At 36.7% G+C, this 24,007-nt stretch overlaps 1 protein-coding gene across 1 annotated transcript; it reads left to right on the forward strand.

Moving 5' to 3' along the window:
* The first annotated feature begins 7,460 nt into the window (after positions 1-7,460).
* On the forward strand, positions 7,461-19,642 carry LOC104447127. The gene is made up of 6 exons (XM_039313798.1): positions 7,461-8,513; positions 8,637-8,918; positions 8,995-11,394; positions 16,908-17,951; positions 18,170-18,454; positions 18,547-19,642. The coding sequence occupies exons 1-6, from the start codon at positions 7,461-7,463 to the stop codon at positions 19,447-19,449; spliced, it is 5,967 nt and encodes a 1,988-aa protein (XP_039169732.1). The 3' UTR covers positions 19,450-19,642.
* The last annotated feature ends 4,365 nt before the right edge of the window (positions 19,643-24,007 follow it).

Consider the following 24,007-nt stretch of genomic DNA (forward strand, 5'->3'; position numbering starts at 1 on the left):
ACAAATTATGAGATAAACTTGAACTCAAAAGCATGGCGTTAGCCATCTCCTTTAGTGTCATGTTCAATCGTTCAGCAACTCCATTTTGTTGTGGAGTATAAGATGCAGTCGTTTGGAGAATTATTCCAAAACTAGCACAAAACTCTTTCAAATTGATTGAACTGTATTCTCCTCCTCTATCAGACCTAAGCACTTTGATTCGTTTATCAAGTTGGTTTTCAACTTCATTTTTATACTTGACAAACATGCTCAGAGTCTCATCTTTGCTAGTTAGTAAATAAACATAGCAAAATCTAGTACAATCATCCACAAAAGTGATGAAGTACTTCTTTCCACCTCTACTTTCTACAAACTTTAAATCACATAGATCACTATGGATTAATTGTAGAGGTTCACTCGTTCTTTCAATGGATTTGAAAGGTTTCTTGGCAAACTTGGCCTCAACACAAGTCTCACACTTGTAACGGATATCCAACTCAAATTTTGGAATTAACCCCAAGTTTGCTATTCTTTTCATTGTACCATAGTTTACATCAATGATAGCCACGTTGGCCTTAAACAGATCATTACACAAGTACCATTTCCCCACATACATCCCTCCTTTTGAAAGTACAAACTTGTCAGATTCAAATACAACTTTGAAACCGTTTGTGACAAGTATAGGGCCAGAAATTAGATTTTTTCCAAATCCACGGTACATGCAACACATTCAGCAGGGTGACCTCCTTGCCAGATGTAAACTTCAGGATCACCTTTCCTCTTCCAGCAATCTTTGCTGATGCAGAGTTAGCCATATAAAGCTTCTCATCTTCTCCAGCCTTCTCATAAGATGAGAACATGTGTTTATCTGCACAGATGTGATTTGTGGCACCCGTGTCTAGCCACCAGCCATTAGTATTCGACACCAGAGATGCTTCGAACATTACCACAGCAGAAAATCTCTCATTAGCTGTAACTGGAGGTGTTGCCATCACAGTAGGCAAGGTTCGTTGAACTATCCCTCCAGAAACGAAGCCAAAAGCCATTTGGCCTACACTGTTCTGAAAAACAGTCCCGGGCATACCGGTCGTATGACTTGTACCCGCACCGCCAAAGTTGGTGTTAGCCCAAGGGCCCGTAGCATTGGCTACTACAAATTCAAACCCTGAGGGTTGAACATCTTCCATAGCAACAGTCAAATCGACCATAGGAACACCTCCTGAAACATTATGGACATTGAATGGCACTTGATTGTTTTCAACCATCTTAATAATCTGACAAGAACAACAAACAGTGAGTGACCTAATTGCCTTAAGATTGTTGGAAATTAATCCACAGAATACACAAACTGTTTGTTGCAATCAGAACATCAATGTAAAGAAAACGATAATAGCTATATAATATTCTTCTTTTTATGTAAACTTACAACTCTTGGAGAAGAAGAAAATAAGATATCATTGAAAAATAACATAAAATTGGAGGTGAGGTACGGATAACTGAATCTCCTTAAGGCGATTAGTTCCTGCCAATGGTGCTCCGCAGATTCATGAACTATGCCTCCCAAGATACAACACCTTGAACCTGTTTGGATTAGCACTATGCAAATAGGACTCTGTCGAACCGTTCAATTGAACCAGCACACTTAGAAAAATCAGAAGAGTAGAATAGGACATCAAAGCTCTTTTTTGGAATCGAATCGGGAAAACCAAAAAACTCTTATGAAGCTCTATGCTCATATCTATTTATAGAGCTTTTTAGTTCATGTACTAAAGAGATACATGAATTAAATAGACGCGTGTATCCACGAGATTCATGAATAAAGAGATTCATGTATCCAAAGATATGTGAATTCAAGAGATTCATGAACTCAATAAATACATGAATCTAGGAAATTCATGAATTCAATAGATACGTGAACATAAAAGTATAAGAAATTCATGAATCCAAAAAGAGATACGTGAACAGAAAAAACGTATCTTAATTGATTGCTTCCATTGATCCATTAACCATAATTATAACCATAATTACAACACTACCAGTGTCCACGTTAGCGATTTTTGGTTAAATTTGCTTGGATGGATTTAATTGGCAAATTGTCAAAACTTTTAGGACTTAGTTGGTAAAATTTAAATGGTTTATGATTAAATTAATAAAAGTGTAATAAGTTTTGGACTTTTTGAACAATTTAACGCTATCATAGTAAGGCAGATTTGCTCCTACTTATAATCATTCTCGTGGCGCTCTCGTTCTTCTTTTATAGGTGAATGACACATTTCGGACCGGACAGTTCTTGAATTGATGAGTTCATCAAACGGTTACAAGAGGTGCACGTCGACACAAGCTGGCTGGCTACAGCCAAAATAAACTTCAATAGGTTCATATAGTACATGCAGAAGCTTCATCTAGTTATTAGAATTTGATTAAATCCAACGTATTAGCTCCATTTTAATTCTCCATATAGCATAATTCCCCAGATGACGGCTTTTTCACTTAACTAAAACTTTCATCCTGGATGTCATGCAATATTATTAGTTTCCTTTAACCGATCTAAGGATCTAATTTCTCGATAGAACAGTGAGCTGTGCTTAATTATCTGAGAAGATCTATTAATCATAAGATACCGGTCCCAATAAACTATTATGCTTGATTAAGCCTATTAGATATATCTAAATTATTTACGATATTCAGGATATCCATAATATTCTAGTTATCTTTAATATTCTAGATATCTTTATGATTTGTTGTAATTGATTGTATAATATTTAATTTTTGTTAATAGTTTATATATAAAACCTATAGATAAGTTGATGTAATCCTTATTATATACACATCGAAATATATATAATTCTTTATTTTTTTTGTTCTGCAATATTCTCAACTTTGTATCATAGCTCTTTTCCTAGGATCATCTAGTGCATCAGGTGCGACAAGTGCACCGGGTGCACTTTGCACCCAATGCACCTAAAAAATTTCTCAATTCTATTTTTTTCTATGTTATCATTCTCAATGATGCACCCATGCATCCCATGCAAATAAATCCATCTCCGCCGCTTGACAATGTTCACCCCAGTGCATCATTCCCATCTGAGTAAGCATCATGGTGGTATGACGTCTCTACAGCATTGCCGAGTCGAGCTTTTATTTTCCATGGAGGTATTTTTCAATGCTGCTAGTAACTTTCCCCTCAGTAAAGCTTGGCTCTTTGCACAGTAACTTTTCCCTTTGCAAACTTGGCTTATTTTGATTGCTGTAATCGTGCCAGTCATATTGGCTGTATTTAAGTTATTGTCCCGATAGCAAAGTCGACCACAAAGGAGACATGCTGTTAGGCTCCAATTCCTCCGATTCTCAAATTGAAGCCGACACCATCACCAAACTTGCAATCATCAAACGAGCAACATATTGACATATTCTCATCAACAAAAGTTTGGAGGCATCATACGCGTTGCCTCGTCTTGGATCCGTTGAGATTATTTTAATCAAAGATTTTGTGACATTGTTCATATTATTTTTCAAACTCAAGTTGATTTGTTTCAATTCAACTTGGATTTGAGAGAATGTTGGCAATATTAGAATATTTATATATCCGTTAGAGATATCTAAGATTTTTTGTCTAATTTCAATATCTATTTTGATTATGTATATTTGATTTGATTTCAATTAAATATAAATTAGAAAAGAGAATTGGGGAATTTTGAGTATAATTTGATATATCATAATAAAGTAGATTAGCCTATTTATAGACTCAATGAGAAACTATCAAAGGTAATATATATCAATCAAGATATGTACAATAAAAAGAGATATTGCACAATCTTGAGATATACAAAAACTAACATAAATATTTTAATTATCTTTAATATAGGAAAATGCTAGAATTTTCCTAGTTATCTCTAACATCCTCTGTCAAACTTAAACAATGTCCAATGGCTAAGTGTAGGCGGATGAGGCGGCCTCCCTTAAACTTTAATAGCGTCCAACGGCTAAGTCTAGGTGGATGAGGCGACATGTTGTTCATGGAAAAACTTCCAGATCTAGTCGGTATGAGAACAACTAGTCTGATGGTGATATTGCTTCTCAAAATGACACACAAAACATCGAGAATCAAAGGGGAAATAGCAAGCGATTGATGCGGCTAGCTCACAAAACAGTAACTAAGCGATGCGGCCAATGCAACTGGCTTGCAAAACAGTAACTAAGCGATGCAACCTATACAGCTGCATTGTAGCATGAAGCGGCCTACAGCTGACTTAGGAAAATAGTTATTGAGCAATGAGGCTATGCAGCCAACATCAAAAGAAAAGCCACTTCCATGAAAGGCTCGACTACTTGATGTGGCCATTGCAATTGGCATTGAAACACGACCATCATGGAATGATTTCAACTAAGCACTTCATCATAAGATAGGGCTTTGCAGACTATGTGACAAAAGTGTGTTCGCTATCGGACAACATGAATATTGTTGAACACAATATGACTGGTGAATATTATGACATATTGGAATAGAAATGACAAAAAACAATATTGGCTTTAGAAACACACTTGGGTGTGCATTGGGTGCGAGTGCACCCGGCACTGCATAATCCACTAACTCTGTTAAATATAAAGTAGAAAAGAGAATTGAGGAAATTTTTTGTATAAAATGATATATCATAATAAAGTAGCGTAGCCTACTTATAGGCTTTAGAGAGACTATCAAAGGTAATATATATCAATCAAGATATACACCCAAAAATGAAATATTGCACGATATTGAGAGACACAAAAAATTAACATAAATATATTAATTATCTCAAATATAGGAAAATATTTTAGAGAATTATCCTAATTATCTCTAATAGAGCCCATATCAATTAGACGTGCCTTAAAATAAAAACCTTACTAATATAAATTTTGAAATTTCTTTCAGTTATAGCAGAGTCGAACGTTGTGGTTGCAGAAGAAAAAAGATCATCTCACCACCCTTAGGTCAAGGTCTCATTCCTCTGATCGTTTTTGTTAAGCTCTCTATAGTGGGAGGAAGATGGAATTACTTAAATTTTAAGGTGATGATTATATTCTCTCACGTAGAGAACTGAAATGATAATTTATAGAAGACGAAAGGTCAAACTTGTATCCAGCAAGAACAGCCCATGTAGCTTTGGCGTGGTTGGCTTGTTCCAATCCAGCAACGTTCATTTGCTCACCTGTTTTTTGTTGACTATTTTGAGGTTTTTTTTCTTGTCGAAATTTTTGTGGTAATTAAACCACATAAAACTAACACATGTTGGGCCATGTATGTAATATGAGAGATGAAACTGGGCCATCTATACAATGAGAGAGAGAGAGAGAGAGAGAGAGAGAGAGAGAGAGAGTAAATTTGTTTGCTAGTTGGAATATTTTATTTCATGAAGCACATATTCGAAAAGAAGTCTTGAGTACAGTCCTATCTATTTATGATCATTCACGTGGCACTCACATTCTTCTTTTATACATGGATGACGTATTTGCGACCGAGCATTGCCCAAAATAAAACTTCAGTATGTTGATTTAACACACACAGAAGCTTCATTTAGTTATTAATATTTGACTTAATCCAACGTATTAGGTCCATTTTAACTCTTCCCATATCATAATTCCAAAGGTCACGTCATTTCAGAGTTAACAAAAACTTTCAAAACATGAATGTCATACGACATTATTGATTTTTTGTAACCTATATAAGGATCTAATTTCTTGATTGGAAAGTTTTCATTCTAGACCTTGGGTATGCTTAATTGTCTAAGAAAGATCTATTAATCATAAGATACCTGATTCAATAAACTGTTCCGCCTTATTGGGCCCAAATCAACTGGACGTGCCTTAAAATGAAAACCCTTCTAATATAGATTTTGAAATTTCTTTCGACTATAGCTGAGTCAAACATTGTGGTTTCAGAAGAGAAAGGACCACCTCACCACCCTTAGGTCAAGTTCTTATTTCTCTAATAGTTTTTGTTAAGCTCTCTATAATGGGAGGAAGATGGAATTATTTAAATTTTGAGGTGATGATTATATCCTCTCTCGTAGAGAACTGAAATGGTAATTTATAGAAGACAGAAGGGAGGTCAAACGTTTATCCAGGTGGAACAGCACATATAACTTTGGCGTGGTTGGCATTTTCTAATCCGGCCCTGTTCAATTGCTCACCGTTTTTGTGTTGACTATTTTTGTATTAAACCACATACAACTAACACATGCTTTGGCGTGCTTGGTCTGTTCACCTAATAATTTCTCTCGTTCTCATCTTCTGATATCGTGGGATCTCATCTCAGCACAAGTGGACACGTCAATGTCCAAAATTGTTGGCTTGCCTGGGATGACCCGAAGTTGTTGCTCCATGCTTGCCGTATCATCGGACGACTGAAGCTCGAAAGGACAAGCGGTTTCGGCAGGACAAGGTAAGTTTCCCCCTACCCGACCAGTGACCACTCCGTTTCCTTGCAATATTTGAGCTGTGTCATGGTCAAAAGTCGCTCAGATCTAGATGTGCGTTAGAACTTACCCACGCAGAATCCGCATTCCGTTTTGCCTTGCCGTGGCCACCGCCGTTTCCGTTGTCCGAGGAGCCAATGATGGCTACCAGAATTTTGCTGTCGTCGGTTTGGCGGAAGAGGCGGTCAGTCTCTGGTGGCTAAACCTTAGAGAGAATGAAGAATCTCTTTTCTTATTCGAACTTTGAACTAGAGCGCGACGGTCGATACATGCCATGAGCTGGAAGAAAATCTTCTAATACATAGGTTTTGTTCATTCCACTAAAAGAGCATTTTGCAAATTAATTTTTCTGGACTTTAACTTGTTTGATTCGTTGAAAATGGTCGATCAATGCAAAAATGTTTACAGGTAAAGGAAACACGCACTTTAAATTAGGAAAATGAATTCCAAGTTCTAAATAGAGGTAATCATTTTCTTAAACATAACAAGTATCTGTCCACAAATACAAATTTTTACTAAGATAGTGTTTTATGTGCTTTTCAGCATATCACCAAGCTGATGAAACTGTTCTTGAAAATGATTTTCGCAAAAAGCGTTTCCTTTATGATGAAGTTATTCGTGAAATAAACAAACGAGCATGACATAAGAACTTTATGCAAATTTTTATAAAATATGATAGAAATAGCATTAAGCACGGAGCGACCCCCTCGGTCTATCATTGTACATGTTCTCCTGTCTGTTCGAGTTGGATCTGTCGGTGGGTATGCCTTTTCTTTTCCCCTTTATTATATATATTTTGCAAAACGCTGAGGAAAAAATAGATTTATATTAGACATCCAGGCATACATATTAAAGAGCAATTCAAGTTGATGGGATTACTGAGTGCGGCAATTAGCAACCCTCGTCGCTCAATCTTTTATTTCCGCAGCCCCTGCTATTTATAGTGTTTTTCTTGACTCTTGCTAGCAGATCATTGCCATCATTGCAACGCGAACCTACTTGTTGGACGCCGAAGATAACACAATCAAGATGGAGGCAAGAGATGATTGTGCAACTGACCATTTAGTCGGGATAGATGATCAAGTGGAAGCGGTAATGGACTTGCTGGACTATGACTTTGGTCGTGCACGGTGTCTTGGAATTCATGGCCCAAGTGGCGTTGGGAAGACAACCTTTGCCACGGCTCTCTTTGACAAGCTCATTTCTAGCTTTGATCGGTATTGCTTCTTGCGAGATGTCAGTGCATCATCACGGCGTGATGGCCTAGTATTTCTACAAAAGAAAGTGCTATCCAATATCCTCGGTGAAACTGAGCCTATGGTTGACATCAGTGACGTTGATGATGGAATGAAGGTTATTGGGGAAAAAGTTCATGATAAAAAGGTTCTAATTGTTTTAGATGATGTGGACCATAGGAAACAGCTTGAGAAACTAATTGGCAAGATCACTTGGTTTGGTGCAGGAAGTAGAGTTGTAATTACGACTAGAAGCAAAAGCATCCTAGAATATGTGGAGAAAATCATACCTTATGAACTGAAAGAAATGAATTCTGATCAAGCTCTTCAGCTTTATATGAATCATGCATTCAAAAGAGAATCTCCTAGAGACAATCATTATGGCAGGCTTTCAAAGGATATTGTTTCTACTTTGGGAGGACTTCCTTTGGTCATTGAGGTCATAGGTTCATTTCTTCATGGGAAGCACAAAACTATATGGAATGATACGCTAGAACAGTTAAGGGGCATCGCTTATGAAGACGTCCACCAAAAATTGAAAATTAGCTATGACACCTTAAAGTTCATTCAAAAGCAGAATTTTCTTGATATTGCATGTTTTCCTTTTCATGAGGAGGAGATTAATGCATCTTACATGTGGAAAGATCACGACTTTTTTCCACAAATAGATATTGAAGTCCTCAGTTCCCTTTCATTGATAAAGATCAGAGAGAACGGTGGGTTATGGATGCATGACTTGCTAAAAGACCTGGGACGCCAAATTGTCCATGACGAAAACCTGGATTCTGGAAAGCGTAGCAGACTGTGGATTTCTGATGAAGCTATGGACATGGCGAAAACAAAAGAGGTAATACAATAAGTGTATAAATTCTGTCTTTCTTTGCGTAGTGTTAAGGATTTGACATGAAGTTTCTAACTATGTGAATAAGAAAAATTGAAAGCTCCTTCTAATCGCATGTGTACTTCGTAGAACAAAAGAGATATCCAAGCGCTCAATTTAGCTGGAGATTCTACTCTACTCATCTTAACTGATGAAGACTTCTCAAGGCTGCCAAATCTAAGATTCCTTGAATTAGACGGGGGCAGCTTTATCGGGGACTTCACGAACCTCTTTTCAAAGTTAAGATGGTTTTCTTGGAGTCATTGTCCTCCAGATTTAGTGGCAACTAATCTGTTCTCACAAAACTTGGTAGTCCTCCAACTCTCTGAATTTAACGACGCCAATGATTGGGAGGGGTGGAGCCAAATTAAGGTATGTATGCGATCATACACTTTTCTTAGAGCTGTATTGTCTGACGACACTGTGTAATGCTTTATTCTTGTCACAGATGCTACACAATTTGAAAGTTCTACAGCTGACACGTCTAAACATGATCAAGATTGACTTGTCTGGGTGTTTTGCTCTGGAAAGATTGATCATTAAAGAATGTCAAGAATTGGTTGACATCGATCGCTCCATTGGGGATCTAAAACAGTTGGCTTACTTGAATATTGAGGGTTGCCATCGACTAAAAGATTTGTCTGGTGAAATTGGTCAGCTAGTGAAATTAGAACACTTATCTTTGAGTAACTGCTCAGAGTTATTGGGACTCCCTAGCTCGATCGGAAACCTAAAATCATTGATCAAGTTGGATCTATCCTTCACATCAATTGAAGGATTGCCTCGTTCTATTGGATATCTTGCAAATCTCAAGTCTTTATCTCTTGCAGGATGCAAAAAGATTTGGGAACTTCCGGATTCAACCGGAAACCTAGAGTCTCTAACTGAATTGGATCTGTCGTCCACGTGCATCAATGTGTTGCCTCATTCTATTGGAAGTATAAAGACTCTGACTGTCATAAAGATGGAACATTGCCGGCTAGCAGAGTTTCCTTCAGCCATTGGCTTTTCAATGAAGCTCGAAGTGATACATGCTAGAGGATGTTCCACTATGGTAGGCGAAGTTTCAAGTGAAATTGGGAAATTGTCCTTTCTGAAAATCCTTGATCTATCATACACTCGCATCCGTCGGGTGCCAGAAACAATTGCTGCGCTCCCTCGGCTAGAAGAACTGATCCTTGAGAATTGTGATGAGCTGCAAGTGTTGCCTTCACTTCCCACAAGTTTGACTCGTCTACTTGTTAGTTCTCTGTCCTTGCAGTCTATTTCAGATCTGTCAAACTTGACTAATCTAGTTAATCTTCTCTTATCAAATGGCAAGGAATATCCATCACGACTATTTTCAGGCTCATTCGTAATCTATAACTTCGAGTGGATTAGGAAGTTATCCAAGTTGAGAAATTTAAAACTGTGCGTTCAGCACTTTATCATGTCACTAACTACATTGGGTTCCCTTTCTCGTTTAAGGAAACTTCACATGTCTGGCCTCCTAAACCCAAAAGTTCGCAGCTCAGTAACAGCTTGCTCAGGTTTATCCAACTTGAGAAATCTAATTATTTTGAAGCTCTGTCGCTTTCGGGACGAGGAGATCCATCTCAGCGGACTAGAGAAGTTGAGACATCTAACTGTCCACCAATGTCCAGTCCTTGAAAGAATTATATTCCCCATGTCAGGCCTGAAGAAACTAAAAGAATTGGAAATACGTGACTGCCCGATGTTGAGAGAGATTCCTGGTCTTGAGGCATTGCGAACACTGCAGAACCAGTTCCGTCTGCCAATTAATAGGTTTAGTGATCTGTCGAGATCGCAGGAGTTGATGGAGAATCGTGACCAGAGGGTTCTCATGAAAACAGACTCGGAAAGCTCCAATTCGAGGAAGATGAAGAGGATTGACTCTGCCGGGGAGGAGGAGTCGACTCTGACAACAGACAATTCGGTAGAGGATCCACCGGCGGTGGTGATGAAGAGGCCACGTTCGTTGTCGACGCTTCAATCGAACAAGTGGTCTCCAGCACCGGCGGTGATGATCCGGGGGCCACATTTGTTGTCGACGCTTCAATTGCACAAGCGGTTTGTGGAGGAGTCGACTCTGAGGAAGGACAATTCGGAGTCGACTCTGACGAAGGACGATTCGGAGTCGACTCCGGCGTCGGACAATTCAGAGTCGACTCTGACGACGGACAATTCGGCGGAGGATCCATTGACGGAGGTGTCTAAGCCACCTTCGGTCTGGACGCCTCAATTTCGCAAGTGGCTCACGGAGGCGGAGTCGACTCTGACGTCGGACAATTCGGTGTTGTCTCTCACAACGGACAATTCGCTGGAGCATCCATCAGTGGAGTTGCCGAAGAAGAGACCACGGTTGGTCTGGACGCCTCAATTGCACAAGCGTTTCGTGGATGCGGTCGTACTGCTAGGGATTGGTAATGCGATGCCGAAGATGATACTGCAGCTGATGAAAGTGGATGGACTGACCCTCGAGAACGTCGACAGTCACTTGCGAAAGTACAGGCTTTATTTGAAGACCATGCAGAGGCTGTCCCGGGGCGTTGATGAGCTTCCGTGCGAATCCATGGAGTATAGGACAAATGCATCAGACACAATGATACCAGGAGAGTGCCAAGTCGTAACTCACGATTGTCCGAAAATAGGTGATACTCCTCAGGGTGGTATGTTGGCAAATGCATCAGCCACAGTGATACCAGAAGAATGCCAAGTCGTAATTCAAAATTGTCCGAAAATAGGTGATACTCTTAAGGGTGGCATGTTTTACGAGGATTATAGAGATAAGTTGCCTGGAAGGATCAAGTCTTATTTAGATCAGCACACATCCGACAGTACGCGCGAGGTGCGTTTCCTTCTTATTTTTTCTTCATCATCATAACTTAATGAGGGAATCTATGTTGCCTGTTTCTATACTTGTTCATTGTTCTGCTTAGAAAGCTGGTCATTACTACATCCTGGGTAGATTAATAGCACCTTGAGATATTGATAATCACATAATATTATCCTGTCTTTTTTTTCTTGTAAGTATTATATATGGATCTATGTCAAGATATTCAAATCTGATCTACATAGTTATATACCCATGTCTCAAAAATAGGAAAGATACTACACATGAAAAAAAAAAAAAAAAAAAACTAGTGTCGAGACATGCTAGGCATGTGTTAGTGATCGCCAATGGATTACATTTGGCAAGAAAAGAAACGAGTTTTCAAGGAATTGAGTGATTGTTTAATTGAGCAAATATGCAGTAGATATTTAGTAAAGATGTGTGAATTGAGTGTCTACTTAACGAAGAAAGTGTAGTGGGTGGTTTTAACTTTGCATGCAAGGTAGTTTTAAAAAGCAAATAGTGAAACAAATGATGGTTTTAGCTTAAATAGAGATTAATTTGGTAAAGCCGACGCTGGTGGGGGAGGGACGGGGAGGGAGAGAGAGAGAGAGAGAGTTCACACGAATGTGGGACCAAGACAACTTGTAGGCCATAGGCCATATACATAGGAAGAGAAAGAATGCGGGACCAAGACATCATGTGGGCCATATACATAGGAAGAGAGAGAATTACCTAACACACATGTAAGCATTAGCACAATGTCAATCTAATATTCATTCGTTACCTAATAATGAAAAGCAAAATAATAACACACGCATATAAATTTTGGTATATTTAATTTAGTGTATTAAAATTGGTGTGGCAAGTCTTGAAATCTTAGAATGCATAATTTGACTCAGAATTGCATCAAATTAAATACAAACATATAATAAATTAGTGTTGATGATGTCACCTTGAGTTTGAGGGGATATTAGAGATATTAGGAAGGGGATGTTAGAGATACTAGGGATGTTAGCAATATTAAAATATCATTTAGATTTTAGATATATTTAGGATAGTTTCTATATCTATTTTGAATATGCATATTTGATTTGATTTTCTCTGATTTCTTCCATGTAAAGCCTATAAATAGGCTCTCTATACACTCTTTTCTATACATCGAATTATATAGAAAATTCCTCAATTTTCTATTCTATTTTATATTTAATTTGATATTAGAGCTGGAGGTCCTAAGTTTAAATTTTTCCATGCCCCATTTTCCTCCCCAATTAAATATGCCAACATATAATACTAGGCAAAAAGATTAAACTAAGCATAGGGAGAGTGTTTTGAATAATTAAAAATTAAATCACATATTCATCTAACGGCTTAAGTTTTTACACCAGTTGGTTACGGTCCCACAAAATTTTCACTATTGAAACTAGCAATTCAATACTATTGATTTTTTTATTCATAGGTTAATATATTTCACCTATCAAACTATGTAGGTCTAATCCTGGTTCTTATTTATTATATTTTCACAACAATAAAACTGAGAATTTATAAGTTACAGCCCAGCCAAACATGATATGGCATATAAACATTACGTTTACAATATTATACTGATCATTGAGATATATTCTTTGATCATGAGCACTTGACATTGAGATATATTTACCTTCGATCATGAAGTTTTACGCAAAACTTGTTGTTTTGCAATTTTTTGACTTACTTTATATGTGTCTATGTCAAGAAGAATTCATTTTAGGTATTTTATCAAAACATTTTATTCGATCATTTTGATTTATGATTCATAAGTGTCAGAATTTAATTCACGAATCATTTTTCGATTGGATTATTATGCCTTGCGGTGCACTTTAAGGTATAAGTTTTTGTGGATTAGATTATTATTATCTCGAATGCCGTTGGTTATGTAGGCGGATCGCATGTACTAGAACGCCGTTAGGATGGGGGGATTCCACTGGATTAGATTGGCTCCGCTCAATCCGAGAGCTTCACATGCATCTTTGAAAAATTTCCACTCTTCTAATTAGATTTCTTCTTCTAAAATGATTTTGAAATCTTTATCTCTATACGGTAAGGTGAATACTTAATTCTTAAATCATTTTTTGCCACATGTCATCTTATTTGGGGTGTGAGTGTAATGTGTGGCTGATCAAATAAAGAAAAAATAAGAAATCAATTAGTTGCATATGTAGTCCTTTAAGTTTTAGTGTAAGCGCAATTTGGTCCTCTAGCTAATATTCAGTGTAATCAAGTCTTCTTGCTTTCTGAATTTGTGCAAATTTGGTCTAAGTTTTGTTCTGTGACACCAAATTCTCTAAAATTATTGGTTTGTGTAATTAAGTGCTTGGTTTACCCTCTATCACTAACACTGTCAAATTAACATTTCTGTTTAATTTTTTTTTTTTTGAATTTATCGTCGGTACATTTGGTGTCATTTTTTGTTACATAAGCAGTGCTACGTCTGTAATTGATTGGACAATTTAGGCAGAGTGGTTGACCAAAGGATTTGACTGCACAAATTGAGAAACTTAGAGAATTTGATTATACCAAACAAAATTAGAGGACCAAACTGCACAAATCCAGAAATTAAAAGAACTTAATTGAACAAAATAAATTTCTCGTTAGAATTTGAAGGTTTAAATCTACAATTAACCCATAAGGAAAAAAAAAAACGAAAGACCAATCAAATAATAATAAGGCAAAATGAAATGGAATTTATTATACACATATAAAAATACATATAAAAATAATAATTACGAATTTTAGTTCTATCTCAAATTTCAAGTAAAACCTCAATTAAATAGGACATTTAAAAATATTTTGAATTTTAAAGTGTTAAACGTAGAATAAAATGGCTTCAGCAAATTTTACAATAAAACATAAATTTTAAATTACTTAAAATACTAATAAATCTGAAAGGAATGATATCAAAATTATGCAATACTGCAGTGAAAAGTATTCTTCATATCATCACTTACTCAAATTGAGTACACCTATCTGTACTATCATATCAAGTAAAGAGGACCTCCTACTCTTGAATAATCACAATCCTTTTTTTCCTTTTGATATGTCCTCAATTAGTTATTTTACAAATATTCTATCAAGGGGAAAATGCCTAAATTAATAATTTTAAGTTAAAAGCCATCAAAAACTCTAAATTAGGCCTACTGTGACACATTTATCCTAACTTTTTATGACAGCAAAAACCCTAAACTTGTACTTATGTTATACATCTACCCCAAACTTGTATAGTATAACAATTTACTTCAATTTTTTTTTATACCAAAAGTCTCAAACTTGTATCTGTTTAACACATTTATCCTAAAAATTTGGTGTCACAAAAAAAGTTTGACGTTTAAAATTTGAGGTATATATGTGACACTACTATAAGTTTGGTATTTTTGATATTTAGGGTAAATGTGTTACACATGTATAGTTTTGGGGTTTTTGGTATCATAAAAAAAAAAAAATAGGATGAATGTGTCACAATTGGTAAACTTTGGGTTTTTTTTAGGCATTTTCCCATCATTTTAATTACTCTCTCATGTAATTCAATTTAAAATATATTTTTCTATTTTTTCCGCTTTGAATTTGAGGCTTTCTTTTTGGTTCTTTCTTTTTTTATAAAAAAAAAAAAAATTGGTGAAATATTTTGTTCATCTTATCTAAACTAATCTACGGACCTGAGCAAATCCTTCAACTGTTCCGTTTATTGGAGTCAACCCCAAATATAAAATGGGGTAATGATAAACCTCTAGAGGTAAATTAACCAAAATATGGAAAATTCCCCTAGGCCTGATCCTCGTGATGAGGCCACCCAACATGTAGTCAACAAGATGCAGGGTCCAGAACGCCTTACAATCGCTTTAATGAATTTGTGTCAAGCGTCAAATGAAAATTTGTCTTTTCCTTTTTTTCATCTCTAAGTTTATTAGGTACTTTTTTATTTTCGAAACATGTGAAGTGGGACCACGTGACACTGCATCTTATTTTATTTTTTCTTTGCTTTTTCCTTAATTTTGCTTTAGTTTATACTATTAATGTGTGTTTTCAGATGTTGTAGCAGATATTACATGTAAAACTTAATTTTGTTAGATAAATCATCTTTTCTCAAAAGTTTAAACTAATAAAAATGTGCTAACAATGTATTTATAGCATATGATTTAAAACTTCCTGTCGCTCTTAGCTGGTCCTTGCTCGCACAAGATTGGTTGTGGAGGGAACCACATTAAGGGGATGACTAGTGAAATAGGAAAACAAACAAAATAACACGAATAACAAGTATTAAAAAATTGAGAGCAAGTGCTAGGATTTAAACCATTGACCCGTGCTTTAATGTCATGTTAGATAAATCATTTTTCTTTAAAAGATTAAGCTATTTTTTTATGGGTATGAAAAAGATTAAGCTTTTAGAAAACTAAGAAAAAAGGTAGAGCAATTAGAAGACGGACGAACAATGAGAAACACAATTTATATTAGAAAAGGGTTTGCACTACGAAGATTCATTTTATGCATTTCAATAAGGCTAACAATTAAAAAGAAGTCATAAGGCTTCCATAGTTTTAATTTTGAGGAATATGACATAATTTCCAAGAAAAAGTTGAAAGTCTATCGACTACAAATAATCACATGTTTGATCAATCACCCAATTTTTAACTATTAACCTATTTCAAATTTCACATTTGTGATTTTTTTAAAAATATGATTTAGAAAAAATTCACGACAATATTGACTGAGATATACATAAAATGATAATAACAATGTTTCAAGTGATGTGACGAGATGCGAAATCATCAATCTACTTCTAGACCCCATCTTTGTTGAAATACATACAAGCTTTTGAGTTTGAAGCATACTTATTAAAATGAATCTATATGTGTGTGTGTGTGTGTGTGTGTGTGTGTGTGTGTGTGTATTATGTTAATATTTTTAAACTTTAAATGTAGACTAACCGTTAATAGTGTTTGCGGCAAAGCACGGTATTTCTAGTATATAATTAAAGACGAGTCCCAGAGACTATTTGCTCTTATGCTTGCTATGTGGAAACTTCAATTCGCAATGTTGAGAACATTGGTGTGGGTTGCGTTAAACACTTTTAGGAGAACATGTGTGATAAAAGTGGGAACCAACAATATTTCGATGATTGAACATTGGACGCCCCAAATCATATTTCAATTGGGTCATGTTCTCTATTGATATGTTCTGAGGTTTTATTCTACCCCATCATTCATAGACACATATATGTCAAGATCCGCTTGTTGTTGTATAGATAAGAAATTTCAAAGCTGGTTAGTTGTTTGACAAAACATATTTTGTAAGGTAAAAGTCATCACTCCTGAAACTTGGATTTCCTTTAAAATTATGTAGCATTGATGTTGATCACTAGTAGATCAGCATGACCAGTAACTCGTTTAGTAGACATTTTATGCAGACACGACAACGTTAGAAAATATCAACGTAGTCAGGCCTTACTTTACATCTTACAGCTTATGAGTGAGCAATCATCACGTTTCTTGTAGGTGGCTACAGTGGAAGAGAAAAGACCAGTTGCCAGTATCGAAAAATATGGTGGAACTGATTATCAAGTAAACCACATCGTAAGCCTGATGAATATTGATGATAAGGACAAGCAGATCGTTGTCGTGATCCAAGGAGAAGATGGGATTGGCAAGACGACTCTTGCAAAACTCATTTACAACCGAGTCTCCCGTGATTTTGATGGATGTAGCTTCCTCGAAGATATTAAAGAAACAGCTCGAGTATCAGGAGGGCTTCAGCTTTTGCAAATTAAATTGATTTCCGATATTCTAAAACGGGAACTTGAGGATGTTGCTTTTGTCAGCGGGGGAATTGAGTTTTTCAAGGACTTACTTTGCAACATGAGAGTCCTGATTATTCTCGATGACGTGGAAAATGCTTTTCGTGTACAGAAGCTCATCGGAGATTGCTTTGATTGCTTTGCTTCTGGAAGTAGGATCCTTGTTACCACCAGAAACAGTGTCGTCCTGGAAGACTCTCCTCAGATCCGGACTTATGATGTTAGTCAGTTAGATAAAGATCAGGCTCTTCAACTCTTTAGGCAGCATCCATCTAAACCACCACCTTCTTTCTTATTTTGGAACTACGAGCTTTCGACAAGTCTTTATGCTAAGGCAAGACTCCCATTGTTCATTGATGTTATGTGTGCAGTCTGCAAAAATACAACGCTGAAGGAATGCCAAAATTTACTACAGCGACCAACATTCCAGTGGAGGGATTTTCAGATTATTTTGGAGGGAGGACTAAATTATGAGCAGAAACAAATATTTCTGGATATCGCCTGCTTTACCACTGGAATGGATAGCAGAATTGCTTTGTACTTATGGCATGACTTCTCCTTGCTGCCTCCCAGTGAAATTTTGACTCCCCTAGCCAAAATTGGAGAGAACAACCAGATTTGGATGCATAGCACGTTAAGGCGACTTGGCAGAGAAATCGTTCGGGGGGAGAGTCTTACAAATCCAGGAAAGCGGAGTAGATTATTTAATCATGAAATAGCTCTCAATACGATAAAGCAGAAAAAGGTAACATTTCGTGTTCTTTTTTTTCTTTTTTCCCGTAGTGAAGCATAAAAAAATATTTTTTTTATATTCACCGCCAAAGGCAAAGAGCTATTTCGCCTGATACTGTTAAGATCCGACCATGTGTGCAATTGACATTGCTGTCATTTTCCTGACTGGGTAACATGTCGAGAAGAGAAACCATCCTCACTGCTTTTTTTCGTTTTTCTGGTCCATCACAGGGAACAGAGAAGGTTGAGGCACTCAGCCTTAACTTTCAGTGGCATACTTCAGTCAAACTTACACCAGAAGATTTTGAGAGCATGCCAAACATACGGTTTCTTCAAATGGATCATGCAGACATTACCGGAGATTTTGCTAACCTTCTTCCAAATTTAAGGTGGCTCCGTTGGCGAGGGTGCCCTCGACATCTCCAAGTGACTAATTTTCGCCTGGGAAACTTAACCATTCTCGATCTGTCGTGGAGCAAAGTTACGAAAGACTGGGAAGGCTGGGATCAAATAGAGGTAGTTCACAATTCATTGTTACACTGAAATCGCCCGATCTAATGTAACTATTTGTGAAGTGAAATCATGCAAATAAATTTCCTATTTTGCAGATGAAGAACTTAAGAGTTCTAGATCTTACAGGTTGTGCTGACTTATTAGTCACTCCTAAGTTCTCTGGCTGCAAAAATCTGGCCATATTGATTCTGGAGCGATGTTCACAATTGGTCAAGATAGATCATTCGATTGACGATTTGAGGTGCTTGGTTTCCTTGAATTTGAAGTTCTGCGCAGAGCTCAGCATGTTGCCGGTAGAAGTGGGTCACCTGACAGCTCTAAAAGAGCTTTACATGGATGGGACTTCGATCCAAGAAATTCCCATCTCCATTGGTCATCTAAAGCAGCTTGAAACTCTGACTGCCTCAAACTGCTTCTCATTGACTCAGCTACCAAGAACGATATGTCACTTGACGAATATCTCATTTCTTTCCCTGGATGGCACTAGAATTGCAGCACTTCCCGACTCAATTGGAGAACTGGTCACACTTAAACACTTGTCATTAAGGGATTGCCGTCGAATAAGGAAGCTTCCAAACTCAATTGGCAACATAGGGAGATCATTAGTCGAGTTAGACATGTCAGGGACTGGCGTTTCTAAGTTTCCAGATTCGATATTAAATCTACAAAATTTGAAGGTGCTGAGGATGGATTCTTGTTTCTTTAGAGAGTTCCCTCCTGATATTGGAGAGCTTGCCAGCCTCGAAGAAATACACGCCTCCTGGTGTCGGAGTCTCGAGGGGGGTATTCCAAGCGAGATTGGGAAACTGCATAATCTGAGAATTTTGAGGCTACGACATTCTACTATTTCCAGCTTACCGGCAGAGATCCACCAACTTTCCAATCTTCGAACACTTGATTTACTCCACTGCGACATGATCAAAAAGTTGCCAAGGCTTCCCTCTAGCATAATGGTTTTGTGTGTAGATGATGAACTGAAGTCGTCGCATTTGCCATAGCTAGGAAAGCTATCCCACAGTCATGGAAACTAGGCTCTAGGGACCGTGGAGAAATTATGGCCTTTCCATTTCCTTCCATGTCGCCATTCCAAATTTGAATATGGACATCACCAAGAAGAAGTGTTTATATGAAGTTTGCAAAGTCGTTTTGTAAACTTTATATGTGTGGATAGTGTTGAGAAAACTCTCATCAAATTTTGAAGTTGGCATAACTTTTCTTCTCTTATTCTTATTCTTATTCTAAGGAATATTAGACTTTTGTGAAATGCTATCAAAGTCTATTTTACAACACAAGTCTTTTCCACTCTGACAAAGATACAGACTGAACCTAAATCAAGAACGGAGATATAATCAGACTCGGGATTATTGATCTCTCAACAAGGATTCAGTATGTGCAAAACATATTTGGTTTTCTAGCAGAGAATCTCACTTACCTTTTCTAAATATGTTGATAAAATGAATCACGAATTGGTGAAATCAATTTCGAAGATAAGTTCATTTTTGGGAAGTATCAACTTATGGAAACCTAGATTCTGATTGTATGGGGAACCAAGATCATCGGATTTTTACCTCAATCTTCAAACGGCTACAAGATTTCGTTTATTGATTCTATCCAATGGGTTGATTGGAAGAAATTCATTTGGAAAGTGCCAACGGTTAGAAAGGCATAAATTAGTATTTAATGAGGTCATTCGGTCCATTTGAGAGTGTGCATGAGAATTAAAATTCCAAAGTTTGAAGCCTTTCCAATCGCTTGTTCTTCCTTGATAGTGCTTACAATTGTACTCAAGAGAGAAAAATACAAAAGGGAGTGACTTAGTGAGAGAGAAATAAACTCTTCACTGAGTGATTGTACTCAAATCGCTATAATTCTCTTTTAATTCCATAGTGAAATCCAGCCAGAAGGCTGTCAACATGAAAGAGTGGACGTAGGCTTGATCTAAGTCGAACCAATATAAATCTTGTGTCTAATTTTCTCTCCCTTAACTCTTTCAATTTGCTCGTTGCAATATTTTTCTAAGTTCTGCCAATTTTCAAAACATCTTATTTGAGTCTGAATTTTTTCAGAAGTCTAGTGCCAATCAGACTTCGATTGATTAAAATAATTTTTACTGTTTTAGCTTAGTTTGTTTTTACACATATTCACCCCCCTCTAAGTGGTAATTCTAGCACTTTCAGATATGTGTCTTGAGTACATGCCTATCTACATATTATCTTAATGACCGAGGCAAAAATTCCTAATATATCATCACTTTGGACCCATCTCATAGATAACTCGGAAGCTTAGGGGTCTTCTAACTTGGGCGGTACCCAAGTCAACAATCGGCGTATAGACCATTAAGATAGTATCCAATGACTGGTATTGATATACCTCATCATCTCGTAAGGGAAATAAGACGTGTATATAGCTCTAATTATCGTGTCCTAGAGAGTCCTCTTTTAAAAGGAAAAATGACACTAGTAATTCCTAAATTTTGGTCCAATATATTATATCATCCTTAGACTTCTAATTTATTCAATATGGTTCTGAAACTATTTCTAAATATTCGATTTAGCTCTTAAACTTTTTATTTGTTCAATTTATTCCCTCAACTTTCCATAACAAAGTCAAATAAATCCTTCGATACTATTCAAAATATTTTTTAGGAAAGATCTCAAATAATGACCCAAAGTGAGCCTACTTTTTCAAATAAAAACCCGAAATGACTGTTATCTCAAATAAGGACTCGAAGTGGCTAACAAGTCTCAAATAAAGACCTGAACTCCCCGGCCGGCTAAAATGTTCACCGGCTGACGAGTGTGACATTTCTGGTGGCCGGAATATGGGCAATTTTGTCCAAAAAAATAGAAATGGAAATTGACAAACCCTAAAAACAAGATCCCCAGACTCTTCACGTTCTTTTGACCTAAAAAAACTCTTCACGTTCTCACATTTTTCTTCTTTTGCTCTTCATCTTCTCCGTTGTTTGTCCTCCCTTGCTTGGAGCACCCAAATTTTCTGTTAACAGAGCACGAATTGAAACACAAGAAGAAACCCCTACCTTCGTTTCTTCACATTTTCTTCTTTTGTTTTTTTGTCTTCGGTTCTTTCCAACGAAGAAGACAAATCTCAAGCAAAGCCACCTTTTCGTTATTGAGACATTCGTGTGTAACACGAGGGCCTCGACTCTTCATTATCTTTTCTTAGGTTCACTAGACACTTTGATCCACACTCCCGTTCAACGTAAGTCAATTTCATTCAAATTGGTGCAACTGATCCTTCATTCATTTAAAGTGGTTGTAACTTGTCGAAGCAACATGTCGACAAGGTGCGAGCATGTGGTGGAATATCACACAGGTGGTAGCGAGGACAAAGATGGTAGGAGGAATTTTATTTTTTTGTTTTATATTGTTCTTTTTGCTTGTTTCGTCGGATTTCTGAGTTTTTTTTTTTTTTTTGGTAACGACCGGATTTCTGAGTTAATGTATCTTTTGTCCGAAAAAATGCATCTGAGTTATGTCCACTATGGATTTTTAATTAGATATTTCTGCCATTGGGGTCCTATGTGTTGTGATGATGGTCCCTGTTTTGCAAATTTTTAATGCTCCTTGTCTTGATTTTTTCTGGTTTATATTTTGTCGCTAATGGTTGGAGCTCCTGGCATGTCATGGAATTTAAAAGCCCACGTAGATTTTTTACAAGGAAAGCAGATAAACATTTATAAAAAAAAATGTAATTACTCTAATATGGGTTCTCGATGGAAAGTATTTAGAGGAGGAAATTTGGTGGAAGCACATTGAGACAAAATCAATTTGAGTCCATGTGCGCATGAGTTTAGAGTCAAAATATGGGGGCATCTTGTTTCCAATAATTTTTGTGCGGACTTGTTATTAGGAACTGAGGCATCTTGTTTCCTACAGTTTTTGTGCACTATAATGGATGTAACTTCTAAAGTGGCAATTTGTTAGATTACTTGTTAGAAGTTCTTCTTCCCAAGTTATTAATCTTAAGACTATTTTAATCTTTGTGTCAAGATACATTGTAGATCCTACTAGTTATCATTCCACAATTTCAATTTGCAACTAGGTCTTCTTGATATGATTGTGTTTCAACCTTGTTTGTTGAACAAGAAAGACATAATCCAGACAAAAGTTGAGTCGACCAAACTTAGCAAATAAGCTCCGTAAGTTTCAAGCCGATAAAATATGAATCTAAGAAATGCTTTGAATGGGACCAATTTTCTTTTCCTTCTGGTATATATTCTCCAAGTTTGGTTCTCGGGCCACCATGGTTGGCTTGCCTAGGGAGAAAGTTATGGCGACATAGAAAACATTTTAACTCCATAATGCACAATATTTTGACAAACGGTATCCAATAATAAGTGTGGTATATAGTCACTAGTGTGCCTAGTTTTCTTTCATTAATCAAAGCATGGTACAATTTTATTGCAATTGTTTACTATTTTTGTTTTATTTTTTCCCGGTGTATGTTTTGCATGGAAATAAATTGACTTTATTTTTCTTCATTTTCCACCAATTGAGGAATGTGAAGAAATAAACTATTCAATGTATGATAGTGGATGTGATGGCGTTGCTAGAGAAGATGGGTTCACCTTTGTTGATCTTGATGAGTTATACATAAGAAATGTAAGTTGTGCTGACAATGATGGTTTAATGGAGGGGGATATGGAGGTTGGAGACATGTACGTAGATGTGTTAGCTAATAATGTAAATTTCTTGAATATGTATGGTGAAAATGAGTATACACATCCTGAGTTTAATGTTGAGATTGATATGGAAAATCATGTCTTCAAGTTGGGAATGTACTTTAGTAATGCTAAGGAGTTCAGAAAGGCCATTAGGAACCATGCCATAAAATATGGGAGAAATGTGAGGTTTTTTTTTTTTTTTTTTTTTTCGGTAAGGGGGAGAAATGTGAGGTTTGTTAAGAATATACCTAATAAATTGAGGGCAGTGTGTTCTGATGGTTGCGATTGACTTATATATGCTTCCAAAGTACAAAAGAAGCATACTTTACAAATTAAAACCTTTAACCCATACATACATGTGATAGAGCTCTACATGTTCCTCAGATAAGCACTAAATGGTTAGAGGTTGAGAAACAATCCTACATGGTTAGGCGCTTCAATGGATAAAAAAAAAAAACAATGGAGTTTGAGAATGTTTTAAAATTGTCGAGGACAATGGTTTATAGAGTTAGGGCAACGGCAATGAGTATGATCACTAGGAATGATAAGGAGCAATTTTGGATGCTTATGAGCTATTGTCAAGCACTTCTTGACGCCAACCCAAGATCCACATGTATAATAAAAACCAAGCAATATCAAGACCAATTCAAGTTTAGGGGAGTCTATATTTGTCTGGATACATTAAGGAGGAGCTTTGTAGAAAGATGTAGGCGATTTGTGGGTTTTGGTGGTTGCCATTTGTCATCAAGCTACAAGGGTATACTTTTAGCAGCATTGGGCATCAATGGCAACAATCAAATGTATCCTTTTGCATGGGCAGTTGTTGAGCAAGAAACATACAAGACATGGCATTGGTTTATTAGTTTGAT

Source organism: Eucalyptus grandis, chromosome 5 (genome assembly GCF_016545825.1).
Source record: "Eucalyptus grandis isolate ANBG69807.140 chromosome 5, ASM1654582v1, whole genome shotgun sequence".
Taxonomy (NCBI): Eukaryota; Viridiplantae; Streptophyta; class Magnoliopsida; order Myrtales; family Myrtaceae; genus Eucalyptus; species Eucalyptus grandis.